This window comes from Melospiza melodia, chromosome 3 (assembly GCF_035770615.1).
Source record: "Melospiza melodia melodia isolate bMelMel2 chromosome 3, bMelMel2.pri, whole genome shotgun sequence".
Taxonomy (NCBI): Eukaryota; Metazoa; Chordata; class Aves; order Passeriformes; family Passerellidae; genus Melospiza; species Melospiza melodia.
In genome coordinates this window covers 4025591-4048670 of record NC_086196.1, presented here as the reverse complement: position 1 = coordinate 4048670, position 23080 = coordinate 4025591, and the positions used below count along the sequence as shown (strand labels likewise).

General features: G+C 39.8%; 1 protein-coding gene across 1 annotated transcript in view; it reads left to right on the top strand.

Moving 5' to 3' along the window:
* LRRC1 (leucine rich repeat containing 1) overlaps positions 1-23080 on the top strand; it is a 68471-nt gene that overhangs the window by 25485 nt on the left and 19906 nt on the right. The window contains exons 3-7 of the mRNA XM_063150683.1: positions 3390-3468; positions 6582-6671; positions 20507-20563; positions 22163-22226; positions 22976-23050. Of these exons, the coding sequence (XP_063006753.1) occupies positions 3390-3468; positions 6582-6671; positions 20507-20563; positions 22163-22226; positions 22976-23050 (365 nt within the window). The remainder of the gene's footprint in view (positions 1-3389; positions 3469-6581; positions 6672-20506; positions 20564-22162; positions 22227-22975; positions 23051-23080) is intronic.

The window sequence follows — 23080 nt, the reverse complement described above, 5'->3', positions numbered from 1 at the left end:
ATGAAAATTAATTCAGTAAATGTATAATGATCCTTGCTTCAGAGAGCTGCACTGAATTTCTGTCCATCCTTTTGTCCAGATAGGCAGAAGAGAGAAATGAATAGTGAAAAATAATCAAGTGAGGGGAATGCACTTTACAAAATCAGAGAATGGGTAATATTGGAAAGGAACACAGTGGGTCATTGATCCAACCTCCCTGCTCAAGCAGGATTGTCCTGTACCACAGGATTGCATAGGATTGTGTCCAGCTGATACTTGAATATTTCCAGGGAAAAGATTCTACAGCCTCTCTGGGCAACCTATTTCAGTGCTTGGCCACTTGCACAGTGAAGATGTTTTTCTTTATAGTCAGGTGGAACTTCCTGTGCATCAGTTTCCATCTGTTGCCTTTTGTCCTATTGCTTGGCACCACCAAAAAGAGCCTGGAAACATCCTCTTGACACCCTCCCTTCAGATACTGATAGATGTTGAGGAGATTCCCTCTCAGTTGTCTCTTCTTGAGGTGAACAGGCCCAAGTCCCTCAGCCTTTCTTGTAAGAGAGGTGCTCCTGTCCCTTAACCACCTTTTGGAGCTGTTTCAGGAGCTCCCTGTCTCGCACTGAGGAGCCCAGAATGTGGCACAGCTCTCCAGGTGTGGACTCACAGCTCAGTGAGTTCTCTGTCCTCTGTCCATTTGTTCAGTCTGCACCTACTGGGTTTGCCTACAAGGTTATTGTGGAAGACAGTGTCAAAAGCCTTGCTAAAGTCCAAAGAGACAATATCCATTGCTCTCCCCTCATCCATCCAGATAGTTGTTTCATTGTGGAAGGCAATACATTTCATCAGGTGTGAATCCATGCTGACTATTCCTGACCACCTTCTTATCATCTTTTGGAAGGGATTGAGGTGAAGCTGGCAGGCCAGCAGTTCCCTTCTTGCTTTTTTTGTAGACTGGGCTGACATTTGCTTTTGTCCAGTCCTCAGACACTTCTCTTCATCCCCGTGACCTTTCAGAGATGATCATGAGTGGTCTGGCCATGGTGTCCACCAGCTCCCTCAGCACTCCCTCAGCACCAACAGGGCCCTTGGACTTACGGAAGTCAGGTCTGCCTAGGTGTTCTCTAACCCAATGCCTCTTGTCCGTGGAAAACTCTTCCTTCCAACACTGCTTTACCCATGTCTCCTGGGTCAGAGATTATGTGAGAAAAACCCACAAAAATGAAATTTGTTTTTGCTGTGTCTGTTTGCTGTGTCTCTTCTTTTTATTGAAGAATTTTGGTCATGTGGTGACTTCATGGTCTGGGAAAGCACATTTTATTTCCAGAACAGATTCAGTAATTTGCAAATACATCCAGACTATAAGCAGTACCTATACTGTGTTTTTGCAAGTGGTATCTTATATATATTGGAGTAATTTTTTCCTTAGCTTGGGTGATTGTTGGCTTTTACAGGTAGTATCCAAGACTGTTACAACAGGAAAAGCATGTCAAAATAGTTTTGTTGAGAAGGCATATTTTCTGGGTTTTGTAGTACCTCATACAGAAGTACAAGAGAAACTATTTGCAGAATGGCAGTGAAACTGTATTTTGGGAGAGGAAATTGGTAGCATGATTAGTTTTAGAAATTTCTGCATTGAGGATTTATCTTCTGCTTCATATGTTGTGTTTTTATGTGTATATATCTTTTTCCCCACACAAATTAGGATAGTTATTTTTACTTTAGCTTTACTTTTTGTTGTTTGCTTGCTGGTTTGTTTTTAATCAGTGAGAATGATTGTCGTGCTGAAGTGTGTATCTCTGTGCGAAAGGGTTGTGTGTGTACATAAATGCATTCTAAAGTTTGTGGATGCTGGCTTGGTTGCACAGAAATAAGTAATTCTTCATCCTCAGAAGGTTTGAAATAGAGATGTCCCTTCCAGAACATTTCCAGCTACTTCCCAGGGAAGAATAGCATGAAGACTGGATAGTGGATGACATTTTTTACTTGCTGTTGGTTAGCCAAGTTCAGTGTCCGTATTTGTTGTTGCTGTAATGCAAGATAATAGTTCCATTGTCTATTTGACTAGATTTAGATGAGATTTTAGGAAGAAATTAACTGCTGTGGGGATGATGAGGGACTGGAACAGGTTACCCAGAGAAGCTGTGGACGCCCCATTGCTGGAAGTCTTCAAGGCCAGGTTGGATGGGGCTTTGAGCAGCAGGGTCTAGTGGAAAGGTGTTCCTGCCTGTGGCAGGGGGTAGGACTAGGTGATGCTTTTGGTGCTTTCCAACTCAAACCATTCTGTGGTTTTGTTCTGAGTTGGGAAGCATTCAAATTAGGTGCTCTTGGTGAGATTACCTGGCAAGAGATGAACCTGGTGAGCAGGTGCTTTCCTCTTTTCTGTGCTTCTTTCTCCATCACACCTCTTTTGGGGAGAAAATCTGAACAAATTTAATGGGTATTCAACTCTGAGTTAGTCAAGTAGGTAGGAAAATAACTAATTCTCTTTTTTCCAATGTATTTAGATCATACGTGGCTGTTGAGGTCAGTGGAAATGGCCAAAAACTTTGGAACAGAAGTCCAACCTTTACTTAAATTTTACTTTTTTAAAATTACTTTCAAAATCAATCACAAAGATTAATTTTGGCATTCAAGGAAACATAAATATTTGTTTAATTTTCAGTGACAGTAAACAGGTACTTAATCAGAAGACTTGCAGCCTATTTGTGGATATTCAGTTTGCTGTAAGAGTGCCAGAAGACAATTTTATTTCTTAAGATGTACTTGACTTGAGCATATATATGTGCTGTATTGAAGTTCCTTGAAAAAAAATCCACCTGTTTTCATGTACAAATATCTCTGTTTACTTCCTGGCAATCTGAAATGGTGTAGTTATGGTACTACTTATTTGCAACCTGTCACTGTAAATATAATTTTTGAATTACTTGGCTGTGGTGTAAGGGAGGGTGTTTCTGCTCCATGAGTGTAAATTGCATGTGGAGAGGCTTGCACATTCTCTTCCTTCCACTGTTTTCCTTTCCTGTGTTCTTTCTTCCACTACAGAATGTGGTCATGTATTGATCAGTTCACCAGAGGTTCAGATTATAATTGGCTCTTTAGGGCAGCCCTAGCATATTGGTTGTCTGATTCTTTTGATGGGCAGAGTCTGATAAAGATCAGTCCAAGGACAGGTGAGTAGTAGGAGGATTAACATGGAGTAGGAGGGGGAAACGGGATGTGGAAAGCACAAAATGGGTCTGCTTCTATAGTTCTGTACTTGGACAGGGAGCAGTCTTGCACGTTAAAATGTCTTGAAAGATACCAAGATAACACCTTGCAGTAGTGAGTTCCTTACTGACATTAAGGAATAATTTCAATGCCAATGCCATACAGTTACTGACAATTTTTTCCTTTTTATTTTTCTTCTGCAGATATTCCTGAAATACCAGAAAGCATCTCATTCTGCAGAGCACTACAGGTAGCAGATTTCAGTGGCAATCCACTGACTAGGTAACTTCACCTTCTTCTTGGTATATGATGTACCAGAATTGCAGTCCTGCTGTAACAATTATGATTTTACGTAAGCCCTTAAAAATTGTGACCCAGAGCGTTTGCCTCTGGCAGGGACTGCAGCAAAAGTTCAGATTTAAAAAGTAATGTGCATCCTTTTCTGGGTGGGGATGAAATTTGTTAGCCAGCCAGAAAAATCTGATTTGGTAAATCTGATTGTCTATAAAATGATTTTCATTCCTTTTCTTAAATGCATAGCAAAACCATGTTCGTACATGGGAAAGATACAGCAGTGGTTAGAGGGAATCAATTGGCACAAACCCAGGTGCCTGACGATTTAGAATAGGCTTTAGATCAGCTGCTGCAGATAATGGCTTTTACTAATGATTAAAGCTTGGACTAGCATTTCATCACCCTGCCATCAATTGGGACACAGTGACATGCAGTAACATGAGGCAGAAATGTGCTGTGTTTGTCAGTGGCTGCTGAGTCTGCTGCCAGCCTCTGTTCTCAGCAGCTGAGGTTTATGCACACTTCTAGTATGGAAGAGGAGTTTTGTTTACATTTCTCTGTTCAATTTGCTAAAGAATTTGGAATTTATCTAGTAAAGTGAGGGTGGAACTGGCAAAGAGGAGGTGATTTGCTAGTTAAAGCCTTTGAATACTATTTGGAGAGCTATTTCTTGAACCAGCCGTTGCCACAGAGCTGCTTTGTGATGCTGAGCAAGTCACATAAGGCAGAGTGTTCACAGTGGGTGCTCAGTGACCTGCTTTGCTTTGTACTGGGATACTTGCAGGGCTGGCTGGCTGGGCTGCTGCAGTGCCAACAAACAGGAGTCTGTAAGAGCTTAAGCCGCTCCAGTGGTTTTGCAAGACTGCTTCTCCCACGTGTACAGCTCAGATTCTTCAGAAGTGTGCTTTGAATATTGCCCATAGTGCCTCCTAAGTTCTCTGAAAGTCACATCGCTGAGCATTAAAGGGACACTTGTGATCTTAATCCCCCTGGCTCTGTAGCCTATTTATATAGTGAGGATAATAATACCACAAAAATCCGGCAAAGCAAACTGAGGCTGAACTGATGTTTGGCTACACAAGTGGTGAGGGTCACTGAACAGCTTTTTTCCAGGCATCAGTTGCAGTGTATAAAGCTCAGATCTGTGTCCCCTGGTATTGAAATCAAAAGTGTCAGTAATAGTGTTCTGGTTACCCTCCTTCATTCATTCTGTGTGCTCAGTAAGGCCTGAGGCCTGAGTAATGTGTTTCCTTAAACAATAGCTGTAATGCACAGATACTGCTTTGTGGAATTCACAAAAGAGTTTTTCAGTGATGTTGAAATAGATCTCCTAACTCTGTGTTGATAATTTAAGGGAATTCTAAAAATTCTTGATAAAGTGGCTCCTAAGCATGTGCATGTCCTGGAAAACATCACTTCAAGCAGTCCAAGTTAGAAAGCACAGATTCCAGGAACTGTTTACATATGGTTGCCAGGTATTTCTGTGATGAGATCCAGAATTTCAGTTTTACCTATATAATAGCATGTAAGTTTTTACACTGATTTGCCCAGGCAAAGTGGGAAAGTCAAATAGTTACTTTTGTGTAGTATTCTAGAACATTTTTTTAGCCATTGATTCTTGTCTTTAATTCCTCTAAGCTTAAAAGCCAGTTGGAGATCTTTGCAATCAATGTCCTACCACTAATACAGTATGCTGCCTCATTGTCAAACTTAAATCTCTGATGAAACTGAGCATTAAAGATGGCTGGCAGACCATTTTTCCAGCTGTTTTCAGATTATTTCTGGTTTATATATTATTTATATCAGTAAAAAGCAGATGCATTTATTTATATTTATGCACATGTATAGATTAATTTTAGATATGGAAGTCCACTGCCTGCTGTAGAGAGACTAGAATAGTTCTAGTTGGAAGGGATCTGCAGTAATTATTGACTCCAGCTACCTGTTAACATCAGGGTGAGCAAAAGACAATCAAACGATTTAAGGCCCCTCTCAAACCTGTTCAGAGTCTAAATGGTAATGAGTGGTCCCAGTGGAGCTTTTGAAGCTCCATTTTGAAGATACTGAGCATCTTCTGTTAATAAGGTCCAGAATATGAAGTAGTGCAGTACAGAATTGATCACATGAAAACTCCCTTTCACCCCACAGTGTAATTTGCCTTTTTCCCTCTCCCCACCCCCCCTGTGCAGAGTTGTATTTTCCTGTTAACGTGTCTCCATTTCAGGTTGCCTGCAGGTCATACCATGTGCCTTGAGCTGGGTGGTGGGGAGAGCAGGAGCCCAACCAAATGCTACAGCTTGGTCTTGTGTTGCACGCTCTGGGGGCTGAGCAGAGGTTGAGTGGCTGGGCCAGGGGCTTCTGCCTCTTCACCTGCTTGGCCCCCTTAGCTCATCCTGCCTCTTGTGCAGCTCCAGACTGAGCTTCTTGGTGTGGCCAGTGGGCAGCAAGGGCACGGGAGCCCCTCAGGGTGAGGGGGTGGAGAGCAGGGCACCAGCTGGGCGATGGACCCAAAGGCCTTGGGAGCTCTGCAAGTGTTCTGCATGTGACTGCATTTGGTAGTGTAGGAGGGAGGGGTTAACATGCTGTTGTGCTGTGCACCAGTAAATGTGCAATGCTGTAACAGCAGAACATTGTCTTCACAGTGAACAGCATGTTTCTTCAAAAAAGCAGCAATTGAAGAGCAGCCCAGCAGCTAATAGAAAATGGCCATGCTATTAGCCTGTATGGAACTGGAGCCTGAATAAGATTAAAATTTAATCATTTTGCCATTTGGTTATACAGGAAAACAATAGTAAAAAAGTTTGTTATTTTTTTAATGTATTCGATTTTATTTTTCAGTTTTCTGAAAATGCTTAAAATGTTCTCAAGCCCTATAGCATTTTGAAGTTGCAAATTGGGTGCAGGGAAGGAGTGGTATATCACCTGTTCTTTGACACAGAAAAAACTTTCAAGTCCCTAAATTTTGGGTGGTTTTTTATGATCTTTAGAATTTTCATGCTAGAATCTGGGCTTTCCTCCCTCTGTGTATATTTGTTAAGAGTCTTACTCACATGGAAGTGAGTACTTCTGGAAGTCCTTGATTTGAATTAATATCTCCATAGGTTGCCTGAAAGCTTTCCTGAATTGCAGAATCTGACGTGTCTTTCAGTAAATGACATCTCTCTGCAAGCACTACCTGAAAACATTGGGAAGTAAGTTCTTTGCACTTTATTACTTTTTAATTTTTTTTCTTTATTGTTGCACTTCTTTTATAAATGATTCACATAATTGTATTTAATACGTCTATAAAATTATTTACAGGTCTATCCTTATTTTTTTCTGTTCTTTCAAGTTGGAGGGATCTCTTAAAAAAATCCTAAAAAATGGCATTTTCACTTGCCATGAGCAGGTTAATGCAGAACTTGTAGTGTGTATGTGTACAGTTAAACTCTGTTCTTTAGAATTTAAAATAACTTGGAATTTTAGGTGCAAAATTAATTCGGTGTTTTGTCATGCTGATCTGACCTTTTGCTTTCCTAAGTAGACCATTGATCCATTATTGTGAACATGTCAGATGGCTTGCAGCTTAGCTCAAAACCAGGCAATTGCTGGCACAAGAACAGATGGGTAAAAGCTGGCTGTGATCAGGATGGAAATTTAGAAGCTTCCTAACTAGCTGTGGGAGCAGTCTGGTTTTGAAAAAAACTTCCATGGGAGCTGTGGAGATGAAAATTCATGGAACAGCTTTTAGGATGAAGTTTTATGTGTTTTTAAGATGTTTGTTCACTCTGGATCAGCATTGCAAGGAGAGACTTTCAAAGTGGATTCATGTGGAAAGTGAAGTGAGCAATGTTTGAGTGCTTCCTTTTGACTGAAATCAACATCCACAGTGGCAGATGGGAAATCTCTCTCCCCTTAGTGGAGAGAAGGGTGTCTTTTCCAATTTGAGGGAGAAGTAGTAGTTCCATGGCTCCTCACTTAAACATTTGAGAATGGCTGTGCTGATTCAGCCCAAAGGCCCATCTGGCCCAGCTTCCTTCTGCCCTGTCCCTAAGTGCATGCCTGGTGAGGGTTTGGAAGAACAACGTGTGTGTGTGTATGTGGGATGACTCTTTTTACCATCCCCTGAACGTTTCTGGTTCAGAGGATTTCCTGAGCTTTGGATTTTGGTTTGTCTAATTGATAGCCCGTAATGAATCTGTTTTGTGTACTTGTCCAGTTTCTCCTTGAGCATATGCAGGCATCTTTAGTATTCTCTCCTGGCAAATAGCTGCACACAACTATTACCCATTTTACTGGTTTGTTGTTAGTTCAGTAAAATCCAGATGTTTCTAAAGAGAGGAGTCCTGCAGAAAGGATCTTAATCATAAGAGCTCCTGCAATGTAGTCAAGTTCAGACTGGCATTACTTCAGCCACTTCCCATGGGTATGAGAGCTCCCAGCTGGCATCACACCAGCTTGCAACAGAAGTGGAAAATCTCTTTTGAAACCTCCCACAAGCACTAACAGGTACAGATAGTGTGAGCCCAGTGATTAGGGCAGAGTCTTCCCTAAAAATTGCATGGGCCATGTTGTGATATTCATACTGTGAGATATTGGGGTATTCTTCCTTCACTGTAAGAGTTCACATAACTTTTCATGCAGCTTTTTCAGCACTGGCAGCTAAGAAAAGGCCTGTTCAAGCTTTGCATTTACCAAAAATCAAGGCAAAAAATTTGGGATCCCACCTGATTCTGAAAATAAATAGAACAAACAGGACAAGCACAATTCCCAAAAGCATGCTGTGGACTGCTGCTTTGCAGACAGTAGCTGCAGGAAGGTTGTTGGCTTCCCTGACACCTCACTGGCTGTGGTGGCTCTGCCTTCTTGGTTGTTCTGCCTCTCATTTGGTGGTGTCACTGGTAATAGTCTCTGTTTTGGAGCAGATGACTGGAAACAGGTACAGTTAAAATGGGGATACCAGAACTTGTAGTGATGGTGATATGCGGAGCTGAGCAAGAAAGAAAGGTAAAAATTTACCTCTTACTGATCCTAAGCAGTTTCAGCATGAGCTCTCACAGAAGAGAGCAATGCAACCCATCCTTTTTTAAAATCAGTATCTGATCCTTGATATTGAAACTAAAAATCTGGTGTCCTCACTTGTGCTGGGAAGAGCCACAGGCTTGTCCTGGTGGTCTTGGTGAGTTCTCGTGGAGGGATAGGCTTTATTCAAGTCTGACAGATGCTTTGATCTGGGAAGTATTCCCACATTAGCTGTTTAGAACGTGAATATTGTATTTTTACAAAAACATTTTAATCTCATTAGTAGAAACTTTTATTATCAGGTTTATATTTAAAGAAGCAGAAACAGCTGTGTGGGGCTGTTGTTTTTGCCTTATCAGGTATTCAAAATAGGTAGGAATGTGTTGGGAAGTCAACAGGAAGCTTGGACTGAAAATGCATAGTTTTGAACTCAGGAGAATGATAATGTTGCATGAGGGAAACTCATGGGGTGTCCACCCAAAATGTACTTGTTCCTGAAGTCTATTGAGGAATGTCCAACAGAGAGTTCCTATCTGATTCCAACTCAAAATTTTTGGGAGGTCTTGTAGTGAACTGGAACCTAAAATCCTTATGGGTCACTTGAGAGTGAATTTTACTGACTTTTTAGCATTAGATCTGTAAGTAAGAATTTTTTTTTTCAGTCTGGCTACCAACACGTGCAACTGTCCTATTTTAGTTGCCAAAATTTTCATCATTTACTGGAAGTGAATTTGATGGTGCTGCCAATCACCTTGTATTTGGTAAAAGCAGTGGAATGCTCTGTGGCTTTTCCAAAGGTAAAACCCACACATTTGTACTTGTTCCTTCCTTTGTTATCTTTTATCTGCTGGGACTCCATTCCCCCAATGCTGGGAGTTGAAAGGTAGTGCTAGTTTTGGTTTTCTGGCTGAGCAGACTAAGTAAGTCTGTAAAAGGTGTTTGGATATGTTTGTAAATGCATTATTGGAGTTTCAGTATGCTTTGGATAATAATGCATGTTGTTATTTGATGGAATAAGCTGGACCAATGAGAGCTGCCAAACAGTGAGTAAAAATATACCGGTAGTTATTCTACTATAGTTGGACTTGTCTGGGGAAAGATTTGAAGTCCCAGTGCTTTCTGCAGGTCTTCTGGCCACTGGAGTATGTGGAAACTTGGAGAAATGCATCCTGATTGCTTACAGTCTTATGGTGCTGTCTAGGAAATGCCTAGAACAGCCAGTGAAATCTCCAGCTCATCTTCATGTAGCACAGAGATCAGTATGTACTTAGTGTCTCTCTCTCTGTTTTTGAGCTACCTACTTATAATCTTGTGGTGATGGCAATTTGCCCTTAAATGGGGAAAGCAGCAAAAGCAATGGCAAATCTTTTACAAACAGCAGTACTTTAATGTTAGTGAGTACTTACTAATGGCAGATAATAGAGCTCAATTGCCTTGCTGGGAGTCCTTACTGGAAGTGTGTCTTCCTTGTGAATTGGACAGACATCTCCAGTCTGTTTTTCCCATGGTCTGATGTATGAGTGCCAGAGTTCAGCTTCACCATCCCAGGCCAGTGTCTGAGCTTGTTCAAACTGCTGATATGCAGAGTTCCATCAGTACTTTTACTGTGCTGTTAGGCATTCTTCTGCACAGATCTTCTATATTTTTCTTTTCCTTTGTATTGCCAGAAGGAATATTTTTAAATACTTACAGCTGGAAGTTCGAAGAACATAGGCAAGGCTTTCCTTGACCATTTTGTCTTTCCTCTTGCTTATGCATAGCCATGCTCCGAGTATGTCAGCTTTTCTTGCTCTGTGTGACCACTTCACTCTGCTTTCCTGGTGCTGTTACATGTGCTGTATTTTTCTTGCTGGATTAAATCTACTCCTTTTAAGCTCATATACTGTTTCAGGGCTTTCTAGAAAGATGTGTGATGAGCACAGGACTGGATAACAGACTAGGTATCCTCATATTGCCAGTGCTGCTTTTTGTGTTTCTCTGATTTGCGTTCTCTTGACTCATGGTTTGGTTCCTGTTTGGAGTAAAGCAGTGAATGCTATTGCATGGGAGATACTTAAGCTGATAATTAGGTGGGTGCAGTTTGGAGCAGGGATTGTCCTGTTGGCTAGTTGAACCATTTGGAGAGACAAGTTACACCATTTAAGCTGTGAGTAGGAGTGTCTTTTACAGCCTTTCTCAGACTAATGAGAGCAAGTCTAATTTCCTTGCCTATTCTGCAGGGCCGTCTGTGTCTAGAGCTGCCCAACAAGCAGGCATAACCTGTTCCTCCCAGCGTGGGTAACATTTAGGAATTTCCCCTTGCTTCCAGGATTATTTTTCTTCAATACTTCCTTATTCACATAGCAGCCAAAACACAGGGCATGACTTTTCCCTGAAACTGAAAATCAGAGTATTTGTACATAAGGATATTTGAATAAATTGGGATGTCTGTGAGGCTTCCTAGGGCATGTCTTATAATAATAGTATGAATATTCCAGCACCTTTCTTGTCCATATGTGTTCATTCTGCAGTGTTGGCTTCAGGCCACTGTTATATTGGCTTTTTCCCAGTAAAGACTGATGATTTTAGAGATCTGCATAGTGGTCCTCCAGCTTAATGTCTGGAAAGAGAAGAGAGATTGTGTCAGCTTTGTGTGTTTGTTATTTATTTGTGGTTCTTAGGCTTGAATAAGATCCAGGTACCTTCTTTGGAAAGCCTTTTATGTGTCTGCAATGTTTAATCTAGCATTGGGCTCTCAGAACAGTACTTCATGAGGAATTGGCCTTAGCTGAAAAAACAGTAATTTCAGCATGAAATGCATATCTGAAAAAGACAGTTATCTGTCACGTTCTCTAAGGGTGCCAAAATCAACCAAATTCTTAAACAGCTGAAGCAAAGGGCAGAGCTTTAAAATAGTGTATTTTAAATTATGATTGAAGACCTGCTGCCCATTGGCACACCAGGCACCTAACTCATATCCAGTTTTTAGCTTTCAGCATTTTTTTAGCATGGGAAAGATAAAGATTACCAGATGACTTTTTTTTTTGCTTTAAAGTAAAAGATTATTCATGACTGGCAGGTAGGGTATTTTGAAAGTTCTGTACATGGCAGATGAAAAAATCTTTCCTCTGCTGTACACAATTTTTATTCTTCCCCTAAAAATACACAGATGGTCTCCTACTTGGACATGATTTCAAAATCCTGAGGGTTCAACAAAAGATCACCGAAACAGAATCATTTGTAGTATCCCCATCATTCAGTTTCCCCCTCCCCCTCCACTCTTTTTTTTTAAAGACAATTGCACAATCTGTGATGCAAGAAAGTAGCATAGCTTTATTTTAGCTTCAGAAACTTTTGATGTGGGGAGGGGTGAATTTTTTTAGTGTGAAGGATATTCTGATGCTGATGTCTGATGAGTCTGGTTTACCCCCAAGCTGCAAGCAGGCTGAATGGATCTGTGGAACGTTACTACTGAAAGGGAATTACCAGGTAAGCAGAGATATTTTCCTCTTAACATTTCCAGCTAGCAGGTAGAATGCTGAAATGGGCCTTTCATTATGAAAGTGAACATAATGAAAAGAATAGAACAAGTGTTGGTGTGCTTTAGGAGCATTGTTTTGGAGAAAGATTTGTTACAGGCATGTTTTTCAACAGTCATGGAACCACAAGTACCCAGAGATTTCATGTTAGTCACTGGGGGGATGGTTTTGCGTATGTATGTTTAATTCTAGAGGTTTCAAAGTTTTCAGCAGCTTTTGAAACAGAATCTGTAATGTTGATCATGGAAGAAGTAGCTGGAGAATAAAAGATCTTCAATGGCAGGGGTGATCTGCTCAGTGCAGATGGTGCAGAAGCAGATCAGAATGGCATACTAATCCTTAGAATGGATTCTTGGCCCAGTCCGTGCCTGTGTTTTTCTTAGTGTATGCCTGGATGTTTCAAGTGTAGATTATGCATCTGGTAGCATCACACAGAATGGAGAATGTTCTTAAAATTGCGTGGAACAAGACAATTTAATTCTCTTTTCAGGTTTAGCATAATAATGTGCCATTAACATAGAGTCTTACATGATCGGACAGAAGCTGGGGAAGCTTATCTCACAAATACGTAGAAGGACTATATGTAGGTGGTCTGGCTAGGCTGATATAAATAGTATTAAAAACTCCTACTGTGGCTTAACTGAATTTAGCATGGAAAGAAATATTTACAGAGTTTGAGTAGGTAGAGCATTCAGTGTTAATCACAGCTGGTTGGTAAATGACAAAACTGAATGCTAAGAACTCGGAAGTTTATTTCAGGAACACTAGCAATGTAATGGTGAATGCAGTGCCATCTGGCCTTCAGATAAGAGATGTTGCATCCTTTATGTTGCACAAGAAAAAGATATTTAACATATCTTTAGCAGTATTTTTGAAAAGTAAAATAATTCCTTTTTTGTTCAAGTCATTGAAAATTGATGTTGCATGAGTGGATGATATTTTAAAAACAAAAATTTTGTTGTAATAGTGGGCTTAGCCTTCTCAATCCATTTCAGTAGTCTTGAGAAGCAAGTTAGACCAATTTAGATTATCTCTGTAAAACATTTAGAAAATTCCTTGGCCATAAAATGGAGAACTTTATTTTTAAAATATAAATGTGACTTGTACTACTGGCCATCTATTGAGGCTTTCCCTCAGTTAGTGGCTAATAACAATTTTTATCCAGTTTTTACTTGTGGAAGATGTGTAGCTTTTTATGGGCCAATTAATGGTATTGACAATTCAATTCAAGTAACTGACTATGCAAATGCACTTTTCTCTGACTTTCAGTCAGAGTCCTTGCGTTAAAACCCAGGATGACGAAATTGTCAACTTCATTTCTTTGGTCCCTATTTAAAAACAGTCTTTGGAAGGAGTATTTCCCCACCCTAATTTGTGTCCAATTCTCCCAGCTCTGTAGAAATTACAAATGTTAAGAACATAATCCTTAATTTCAGATATTGTTACAAGAATTACTGCTGGGCTGCTGTTCTGCTTATCAAACTCTAGAAGTAGACTGCTATGGCAAGCCTCTTGCCTTTCCCCTCATATAATGCTTTTATACATTTAAACTTGAGAGTAAAGAATAATGTTTAATTTAGATACAAGTTATGTGAAGTTGCTTTGCCTCCAAAAAGGAGGAGGAGGAGGAAAGCTTTCAAAGATATTTCTGGAAGAATGGTCTTTAATAATACTGGGGAGACAAAATTAACAATTTCATCAAACCCAAATTTAGTTACTTTGGTTTCTAGTTGTTTTTCCAGCTTCTCTTGTATTCTGGCATAGAACCACAGGACTTCATGTGTGTGAAGATCAGTTTGTTTTGAAATAAGGAAATGCCCTCAATTAGGAAATTAATACTTCCTGTAATTTCTAACTCATCTAAGGATTTCTGGCATTCAGTACCTAAGAATTTGCATAGATTGCTCTCCCCTATTGCATGGTGTGGACAGAAGGTCTCTTTTTCAGTTCTGTCAGATTAGCTCTGCAAAAGTTCATCAATGCTCTTTTTTATCATTCACATTGTAAAACAAGTTTGATGAGCAAAAAGTAACCAAGGCAGGAATACTCTGCAAAAAGCTCTGCAAAAGTTCATCAATGCTCTTTTTTATCATTCACATTGTAAAACAAGTTTGATGAGCAAAAAGTAACCAAGGCAGGACTACTCTGCTATTTGTAGGTTGCCATATAGTGGATATGAATTCTTATGTGGCCGATACTGCTTCTGTTGCATTGGAGATGTCATTACACCAAAAACCCACATGGAGCTGGTTGTTCAGGCACAGGGACAATAGGTTGCTGGCAGGTATAGTAACTGGGTGAAGTAATGCAGTCTCAGGGAAGAACTGAAGTGGTAATTAACTCTGAAAATGGGTACATGCTACAGGAGCTCTTGAGACAATCCAACTTTAAGCACCTAATTTGATAGAGTGGTTTGGGTTGGTTGGAAGGGACCTTCAGAGATCATCTAATCCACCCCTTCTGTTGTGGGCAGGAATGCCTTTCATTAGGTATGGTTGCTCAGAGCCCTGTTCTATGTGACTTTGGCTTCTAGGGAGGAGGCATCTGCACCTTCTCAGCGTGTCCTGTTAGAGTGTCTCATTACCCTCATAGTAAAAAATTCCTTCTCCTGACTGAAAAGTGCAAACTCTCCGAGCCTGTTCTCACAGGATAGGTGTTCCAGGCCTCTTATCATTTTTGTGGCCCTCCTCTGGATCTGCTGCAGCAAGCCTGTGCCTTTCCTGTGCTGGGGCCCCTGGAGCTGGTTGCAGTGCTCCGGGTGGGGTCTCAGCAGGGCAGAATAGAATCACTTCCCTTGACCTGCTGGCCACACTCTTCTTTATGCAGACCAGGATGATGTGGTTGATGTAGCCTTGGGAGTTTGGACATTTGGCCTTTCCAGGGTTTGTGCAGTTGAGGAAACAATCACGAGAGGAGAAGAGAAAGAGGTTGTTTTTGGGAGTGATTTGGAACAGGAGCCTATCCCAAAGGTATATGTTGTACCTTCAAATACGTAAAGTCTGAGTAAGAGGTATTTTGAGAGCTAGCTAGTTATTGATTAACTCTGTCATTTTCCTGGAGAATAAAAGCTGCTAAACGCCAGGCTCTCAGTGCATTGTTGATCTGCAGCTGGGAGCCTTGTGGGATGGGAGTAGCTTACTAGGATCCTGTCACATGAGTCTGTAGTCATCTAAATAGCCCCAGCTGTGTCCTGGGGCAGGGTCATACATGTCACTGGTAGTTTTATTTGGCCAGTGGCAATGGGCTGGAATATATTTAAATATGGCTAGTTTAATGCATTTTTATGCCATTGTCAGAGTACCATAGTTAGCTTATATCTTGGAAGACCCTTGAATAGACAGAGACACCATATTCTTTTTCTGCACAAAAAAAATAAAGGACAGTAAATTGCCTACTTTTGGGTCCTTTCCTTCCCAGTGTACTGTCATGATGGATGTTTCAGTGTATGTGCTGTATACCCAGGCAGGGTATCTAAGTACCAGTAATCTTCAGATGCTGGCCCAGTGAACTGAAATCATTTGGAACTGGTGCACTGGTCAAAATGTGGACTAAATCTCCCATTTCTGTGTGCTGTATCCTTGGGGTGTGTTCTGTGGTCATTGCTGCTGCGTAAAGAGTGTAATACCAGATCATATTCAGAGTCTATACTGTGTTCTCACCTTACCTATCCTTATTGTGCAGGACCTTATTTTATTCTGTATAAATATGGGGGCTCTGCCCATTCTCCTGTCTTCCCTCTCTTTTACCAATTTTACAAATGTGAGGAGAAATTGCATTTGGGATTTTATATTCCCCCAACCAGCTGAAGATTGCTGGAGGGGGTGTGTATTGGGCCATGGATTTCTGCAGGTGCTTTAGATCTTCATCTCTTCCAGCTTTGCTTCCTTATTTCCCAAAGCCTGTACTCTTGTTGTGCTGGCTCAGCTGAGTGCTGCTTTTGTCATAAGGTGGAAAAGTGTAGCTTTTATTAATCAAGAGAAGGGCTTTGTTCAGTTTTTATTGACAGAGCATCTTCAGCTTTTATATCAATTCTTTTTTGTCATCTATCCTGTTTTCTCCTAGCTCTTCCGACATTTCTCTTTCCATTTCCATAGTTATAATATATATATATATATTTTTTTTTTTTTCTTCCCACAAGGAAATAGCATATGTCTTATCATGCTTCCCAGTGCCTCTCTCAGAAACCTTTGCTGGTCTCTGCCAAGGGCTTGGAGCTCCCAGTCTTTTTGCAGGGGCTGTGACAGAAATGGGGTGTGTGTATTGTGCTGTCTGTTGTTACTCCTGAGGCTGACTTTCTGTCCCCATGGATTGAGGAATATGCTGCAACTGTCTCTCAAGGCTCAAGTTCTAGGATAAACTCATAGCAGTTTTGTATTTTATAACTTTAAAAAATAAAGTACATTTAATGTCTGCTGTACGCTGAAAATGTAATTTCATCCAGAGTAACTACAGAACAGCTGTCTTATTTTTCTCCTGGTTTTTTTTTTTTTTTTTTTAACTTCAGTGATGTTTTTAAACTTATTGCAGTAAATCTCTGTTGTTTAGAGAGTCATCTGTCAGTGAAAAGGTTGTTTTGTGGAACACAGTGGTGCTGATAATCCCCTTGTAATCAGTCCAAAATGACTTGCTTTGGAAGAAAAAGAGCAACAGGCTTTGTTTCTGGTTTTAGTGGATGATTCTAGTCTGTTTTTTGTTTTAGAGTAGACTGCTGCAGTTGATGAAGGAATGTTTGTGGTATTCCGTGTCTGTAGATTGTGTTGAATTGCACGTTTGTCTTTCAAAACCTGACTGGAATGATCAGGAAAAAACACTTCAGCATTTTTGTCTACTTTGTTGCTATTAGTTTTGTTCTCAGTTATTGATTTCGCTCACACAATGAATACCAATATTTACAGTAGGTAGGTAGATTGCTGAACGAGTATATCTGGTTTATACTGAAACTGACACTTTTAGCCATGTTGTACCTTTAAATTCAACTTGGCTTCAGCCTTACACTGGAAGTTGTAAAGAATGCTGAGATGGAAAACTTGTCATTTAAGTTACCTTCATCCTCTGCTTGGTTTGTCTGTTTCCTTGTGCTCAGTAATTTCAAACACGTGCTCAGTGTTTGAGGTCTGTGTGGTAGCTTTTATAGTGAGAATTATTACAATATTAATTTACAGTATTAGTACTTTTTTCAACTGTGGTGAAATAATTCCTTCTTGGGTTTTTTTTCCCTCTTTTTGCCTTTTTTTTTTTTTTTTTTTTTTTTTTTTTTTTTTCTCCTTTAGAAGATAAATTACATTTGCTTGTGCATTTTCTGTGGGATTTTTTGTTTTGGGGAGTAAGGACTGTTCATTGGAAAGCAGCCTGCAATGCTCTGTGGTGCGTTTGCATTTCTAAATGCAGTGGTTGAACAGCTGCTGATGAGTCTCTCTTTAGTCTGAGTAAATTAGATTGCTATTGCCTTTGTGTTTTATGGTAACTTCCCATGACTGATATTTCCCTACAAGACAGAGATTAGAATTAGGGGAAGATTCTGAAATCAATAAGGTATGGCTTGCTTTAGTTCTTTTCAGGGACTTTAGAAATACTGGACTGGCAGTGCACCTGTAAAATTAAGGACATAGGGAAAAAATAAATTATTTCATTTAGTATATTGTGAAAAATAGTTATTTGTAGCTGAGAAAAAAAAAGGATTGCACTTTCTGGAGAGAGTGTTACTAAATCAGAAAAGATATTTGAAAAATAACAAGTCATGTCAACTTTTTCTTGCAAAAGACTGAAAATTGTGTTTCTCAACAGAACGTAAAATCAGAAAAATGTTAGTACAGACACAATTTGTTAATACCCTGTTGGTAAGTGTAAGGACCAGCTGTACTTCTGCTTTTTAATGTATTGGAGATTAATGCTTCAGTACGTCAGCCTGTCTTTTATATGGTGCTGTTTGATCCAGTAGCTGTCACATTTTAGATTGCAGCGCATAGGTTTGCTGGCAGCCATATCTGTAACTAGTCACGATATAAGAATAAGAAGAAGGAAATTTCCTTTCATTTTCTGACCTCTTTATGAAATGGACCCATCTTAAACATGGTATTTCACTCTAATGATGCAGCTTTGCTGGTTTAAACTTCGTAGACTTAGGTCTCTATGTTGCTAGGAAGCTTAATTTTGCTTATTGGGGTCTGCTTATATTGGATTTGGACTCAAGACCTTGGAAGAAGTAGAAAGGTTATATATATATATATATATATATATATAATTTCTTTTGTTAACATGCTCTGTGTGAGAGTAGCTGTAGAATAAATAAAGCATTTCTCCCTCAGAAAGAGGGAGAAATCGCTGTGTCCTTAGCGATGAAAGCATAATCTGGCTGAATGCCACAGGAAGAGAGCCTAGGCTGGGGCCGTGGTGGGCCGCAGTCGCTCTGCAGAGATGCTCACAGGGTCCTCCCAGGGGCACAGGTGCCAGGGAGTGCTCACAGTGCTGCAGCACAGCTGCCTCCTTGCGCCTTCTTGGCAGCCGTGCTGGCCCAGGTGTTTAAGGGGATTTATTCTGTTTTGGATTGAGGATCTGTGCTGCTCTCCTTGCGGGGTTATTTTTAAGCAGGATCAGTTTCTTGATCTGATTCACAGGCCTGCCCCAGTGTAATGATACGATGCATCTGGTTAACATGGTGGTTCCCGAGTTCTTGCAGTTGAATATGCTTTTCTGACAAAGGTTTCTGTTCAGCCACAGCCAAAGTGGTGTCTGAGGTAAGAAAAGAAATTAAGAGATTGCACCATTTTACTCATCAATGCTTCAGCGTGATGGGGAGGGAGATAAGTAGATGTGGGGTGATGTGTAAACACAAGATTTCAAGGCAGCTTGGAGGTGTGCACATGTCTTTTGTATTCTCTTGATAAAAATGAATCATGGACCTCACCTGATACAAGCTTGAAGAGAAAGTGGAACATTCAAAGGAAGGTGGAAAGAGGTTTCTAGAAAACCTGTGAGCACGAGTGTAACGGCAGTCTGTGGGTGGCAATGCCAGCAACACCAGACCCACATTGCTTTTGGAGAGAAGGGTTCTCATCACCCCTTTCCTCTCCCACTTGTTTGGACTCATTGAGGATGCTGGATACCCTGTCCCAACTTGACTTGTGTTTTATAGTGTTAAAATTTTTATGTGTGAATATTCTCTTGTGTTGTTGGAATGATGGCTTGGTTATTTCTGTCAATGATTTTGAGTGGCAGTAGTAGAATTATTCTCACTTATCTTTTAATTGAATTTGTAATAGACTTGTACTAAAGTATCTTTGTCTGTATGGTATATTTAAACTGTACTTCTGGAGGGATACAGAAGCCAATGAGTAAAATGTGCTTGTTTTAAAAGCTGGAAAGGGCTGCTGAGACTGTAATCAAAGCTGCTGTGAGATTTCATTCACTGTTTTTTTGAATGCACTATGAAACAGGTGCATGAGATAAGGATTTGTTTTTCAGACACCATCAAAAGTCAATCCATGAAAAATCTTCTTTCCCTTTTAACTAATCATTAAATCAATTATGTTGCCTTTCTCTGCTTAGATAACTGTACTGAAGTTGCAATGTGAAGATTTCTTTTTTTTTTTTTTTTTTTTGAGGTTTAAGTTTTATTATCAGCTGTTTTTTTTTACTGGAGCTAATTATTCTGTAGTTTGGTAAGCTGGTATTGTTTGAGATGAGAAAATATTTCAGTTTTATGTAGTCTTAATGCATGGATCTGTTTGGCCTTTTCCCCCCAAAGTGTACAATTTAAAATTAACATCTATTTTAAATTTTGTATTATTGTTTTTTGAATAAATTTTGAATTCTTGTTTTTTATCTAGATTTATTCAAGGCCTAGCACATTTTCCCCCTTCCCTGCACACCAGGACAGAACATATTTCTGTTACGGAAAACTTACTTGCAGTCACCGTATCTGATTTTCATTTTTCCCTGGGATGGCGGAGGATTAGAGCAGATTATAGTGTTGGGATAATGTCTGACTCCTTGTGTTCCATTTAGTCATAAATAAACCCCTGAGAAGTCTGAATGTTGCTATGGTGATGCTAGTAAAAGCCTGGGATCTGGAGTAAGCGAGCCGCTTAGCAGCATAATGTCACTTAGAGTAATGAGCACGCTGTCATTAGGACAGAGATGGGCTTACCTGGGGCTCTCTGGCTTTGGTAGCCCATGCCACATTCTGAAAGCCAGTGAGTAAAAGCAGTGCAGATATAGTATAGCATACTCTGTTTAGTAGCTTGCAGCTACAAACCTTTTAACAAATGGAAATCTCTGTTTTGTCTGTTTACCTTCGAGCTTTAATGTGTTGAAGTATCACAGAGAAACAAGCAAAAACTTATTCTTTCTATTCTGCCTTTCACAAGATGATCTGGTGTAATCAAAGCAACAAAAAATCAGTTTATAGCAACTTGTTTTAAACTGTGTTAATGCACATTTTTCTTCATAAAGTATGGAATATAAAAAGTAAACTGGTATTACTGGTATTAATTTTTTTTTTTTTTTAGTCTTTATAACCTGGCTTCACTGGAACTGAGAGAAAATTTGCTGACGTATTTACCTGAGTAAGTCACATTGCACATGTTTCAATATATTAACATAAAATGTTCTTATTCTTAAAATCTGCTAACATTGTGAAACGAAATGACAACTAGAAAAAAATACTCAAAGCCAATTGACAGCATGAGATACAGCCTTCTTTTAGCAACATTTACTTACATCATTTACTTCTAGTTGTACTTGATTAGTAGCAGGAACCTGTAGTCTGCATGGAGTGTATTTGTTCTATAAAAAAGTATTCTGTATGACACAGAGCATCACCAAACATGTCCTGCATGCATTGGACAAGCCCATCTGCAGTGGGAGTGGTGGTTTGGGTTGTTCTCATGGTGAAATTTTGTAACTGTGAAAGTAGAGCAGTAAGAGCTCCGAGATTTTCACTCCAGACCTTTATGGCATTTAAATAAGTGTTTGTATTCAGGGCTGAGTAGCCAAAAGCTTCTAAAACCTGGAGGTAAAACCCTTGGTAGCAAACTAGGCCTACTGATATCTGAAGTCTGACTTCACCCACTGTGATTTTTGGAGAAAAAAGTTATCTAGATGTCTCTGTCTGTATTGTGGCAGAGGAACTGGTGGTCTTTTGTTAGACTAATATGGTATCTTATACTTTGGGGATCCTTTTTGTCTGCTTGGGAGCAGCTTCTTCTTTCTCTAGTGAAGGAGTTTTCTTCCTTCCTTCACTATCTGGTTGCTTCTTGCAAGAGTTTTGGTGACTCCTGTTCTGCTTGTTTATCTAATAGATACTGTGCAGGATTTAACTTTTTAAAATCAGAATCTCTTCCCCTATTGCTTTGGGGTAATTTTTTCCTGTCAATCTATGCAAGTGCCTTGGTTGTGGCTGTTCATAGCAGTGAGCCACAAGACACTTAATTGTCAGTGGTCAGAAGATAGGAATTGCTAGCTGAGTTTGGCCATGCAGTGTCAGTATGAAGCTATCAAAAACGTTGCCAATTTTATTGCTCCATGAAAATCCTGACTGTCAGTAATGTTGCTGACAATTCTCTCTGGTTTTCGTGCTACTGCAGCTTTGGGGAAAATAAGCAAGAGCTCTATGAGCCTGATTTGAAGGGTGGCCCTCTCTTGTCTGTTGCTTTGAACTTCTTTTCCATCCTTTTGTGTTTCCCTCTGTTTGCAGTCTCAAAAGCAGAAGTATTTCAGAAATTGATGGATCATGTTGAGATGATCAATGATGGATATTGAGTCTCGAGTCACATAGTTATGTGATCACTATGGGGAATTTTTATCCAGTTGCAAACTGTAAAAGAAAAAAACAAACCTCCCCTAAAAGTGAATCTAACTAACTATACTAAAGTATGTGGCATTTGCTACCCTGGGGACTTACTGTTAAAATAAAAAAAAAAAAAAAGACTTCATTGTCTCTACTAAGTTTTAAGTTTCAAGGTCATACAGTTACACTGACAAACCAAATTATTTTTTTCAGTAAGATAGTACTGCAAACAGTCTGTGCCTGGTAAAATAACTGTCTGCCTACAGTACATTGTAATTTGAAATGCAAGTTTCAGTAAAATGAGCTTATTCAAATACATGGGGTTTCTGTTGCTTTAGTCTAATGTGGTTTTGTTTTGATTTATCTCATCTCACAGATCACTTGCCCAGCTGCAGCGACTAGAAGAACTTGATTTAGGAAACAATGAACTTTATCATTTGGTAAGAGAACATACCACTGAAACTGCACATGGGTCTTGTTTTATGCATAATTTAGATTAAATAGGTTGTAGGATGTCCAAAACTGAGGAAAGAAAAATGCATGGAGGGAGAGTCTTTTTATAGGTACAGATGAATTTTGACAGTGAGCTGGTGCTTTCATATCTGTTTAGTCTTGTTCAGTACAGTATCACTTTACTCAAAAAACCTCAGCTGATCTCTAGAAAATGAGAGTGCAGCACAGCTTTTTTTATGGAAATAAGAAGGAGTGGAGGGACACAAAATCTTGTCTGTGCTTGCAGTTACAGTGACCACATGGACTTGTGTCAGGAGCTGGATGGGCTAAGCACAGATGGAACTTAAATGTCCAGGGTGAGAGTGGGAGTCTTTGGGAAGGGACTGAGGCAAAACTGTTGAGGGTCTAGAGGTCCTACATTATTGCAGATTGATGTACCAAAAATATATCTGTCATCTCCTAAAAGTGATTCAGGTAAATGTTGGATGGATTTTCAGTAGGTCAGGGGTGTGCAGGCAATTTGTTAGTGCATGCCAGGAAAGAATGGTAGATTATTAAGCTGTAGCGATTAATTTTATGATGGAGTTCCCAAATACAGTTCCCTTGCTACTTCTAACCAAGGTACCTCTAAATAGTGCAGTAAGAATTGGTTTACTTAGACTGTAATTGTGGGATGGCAATTTTTTTTTACTTGAAGCTCCTATGCTACTTAACTTTACTGCTTTTTATGTTATAGCCAGAAACAATTGGTGCACTTTTCAATCTTAAAGACCTTTGGTTGGATGGAAACCAATTAGCTGAAATACCTCAGGTAAAAATGAGCTCTACTGCTACTGTTTTG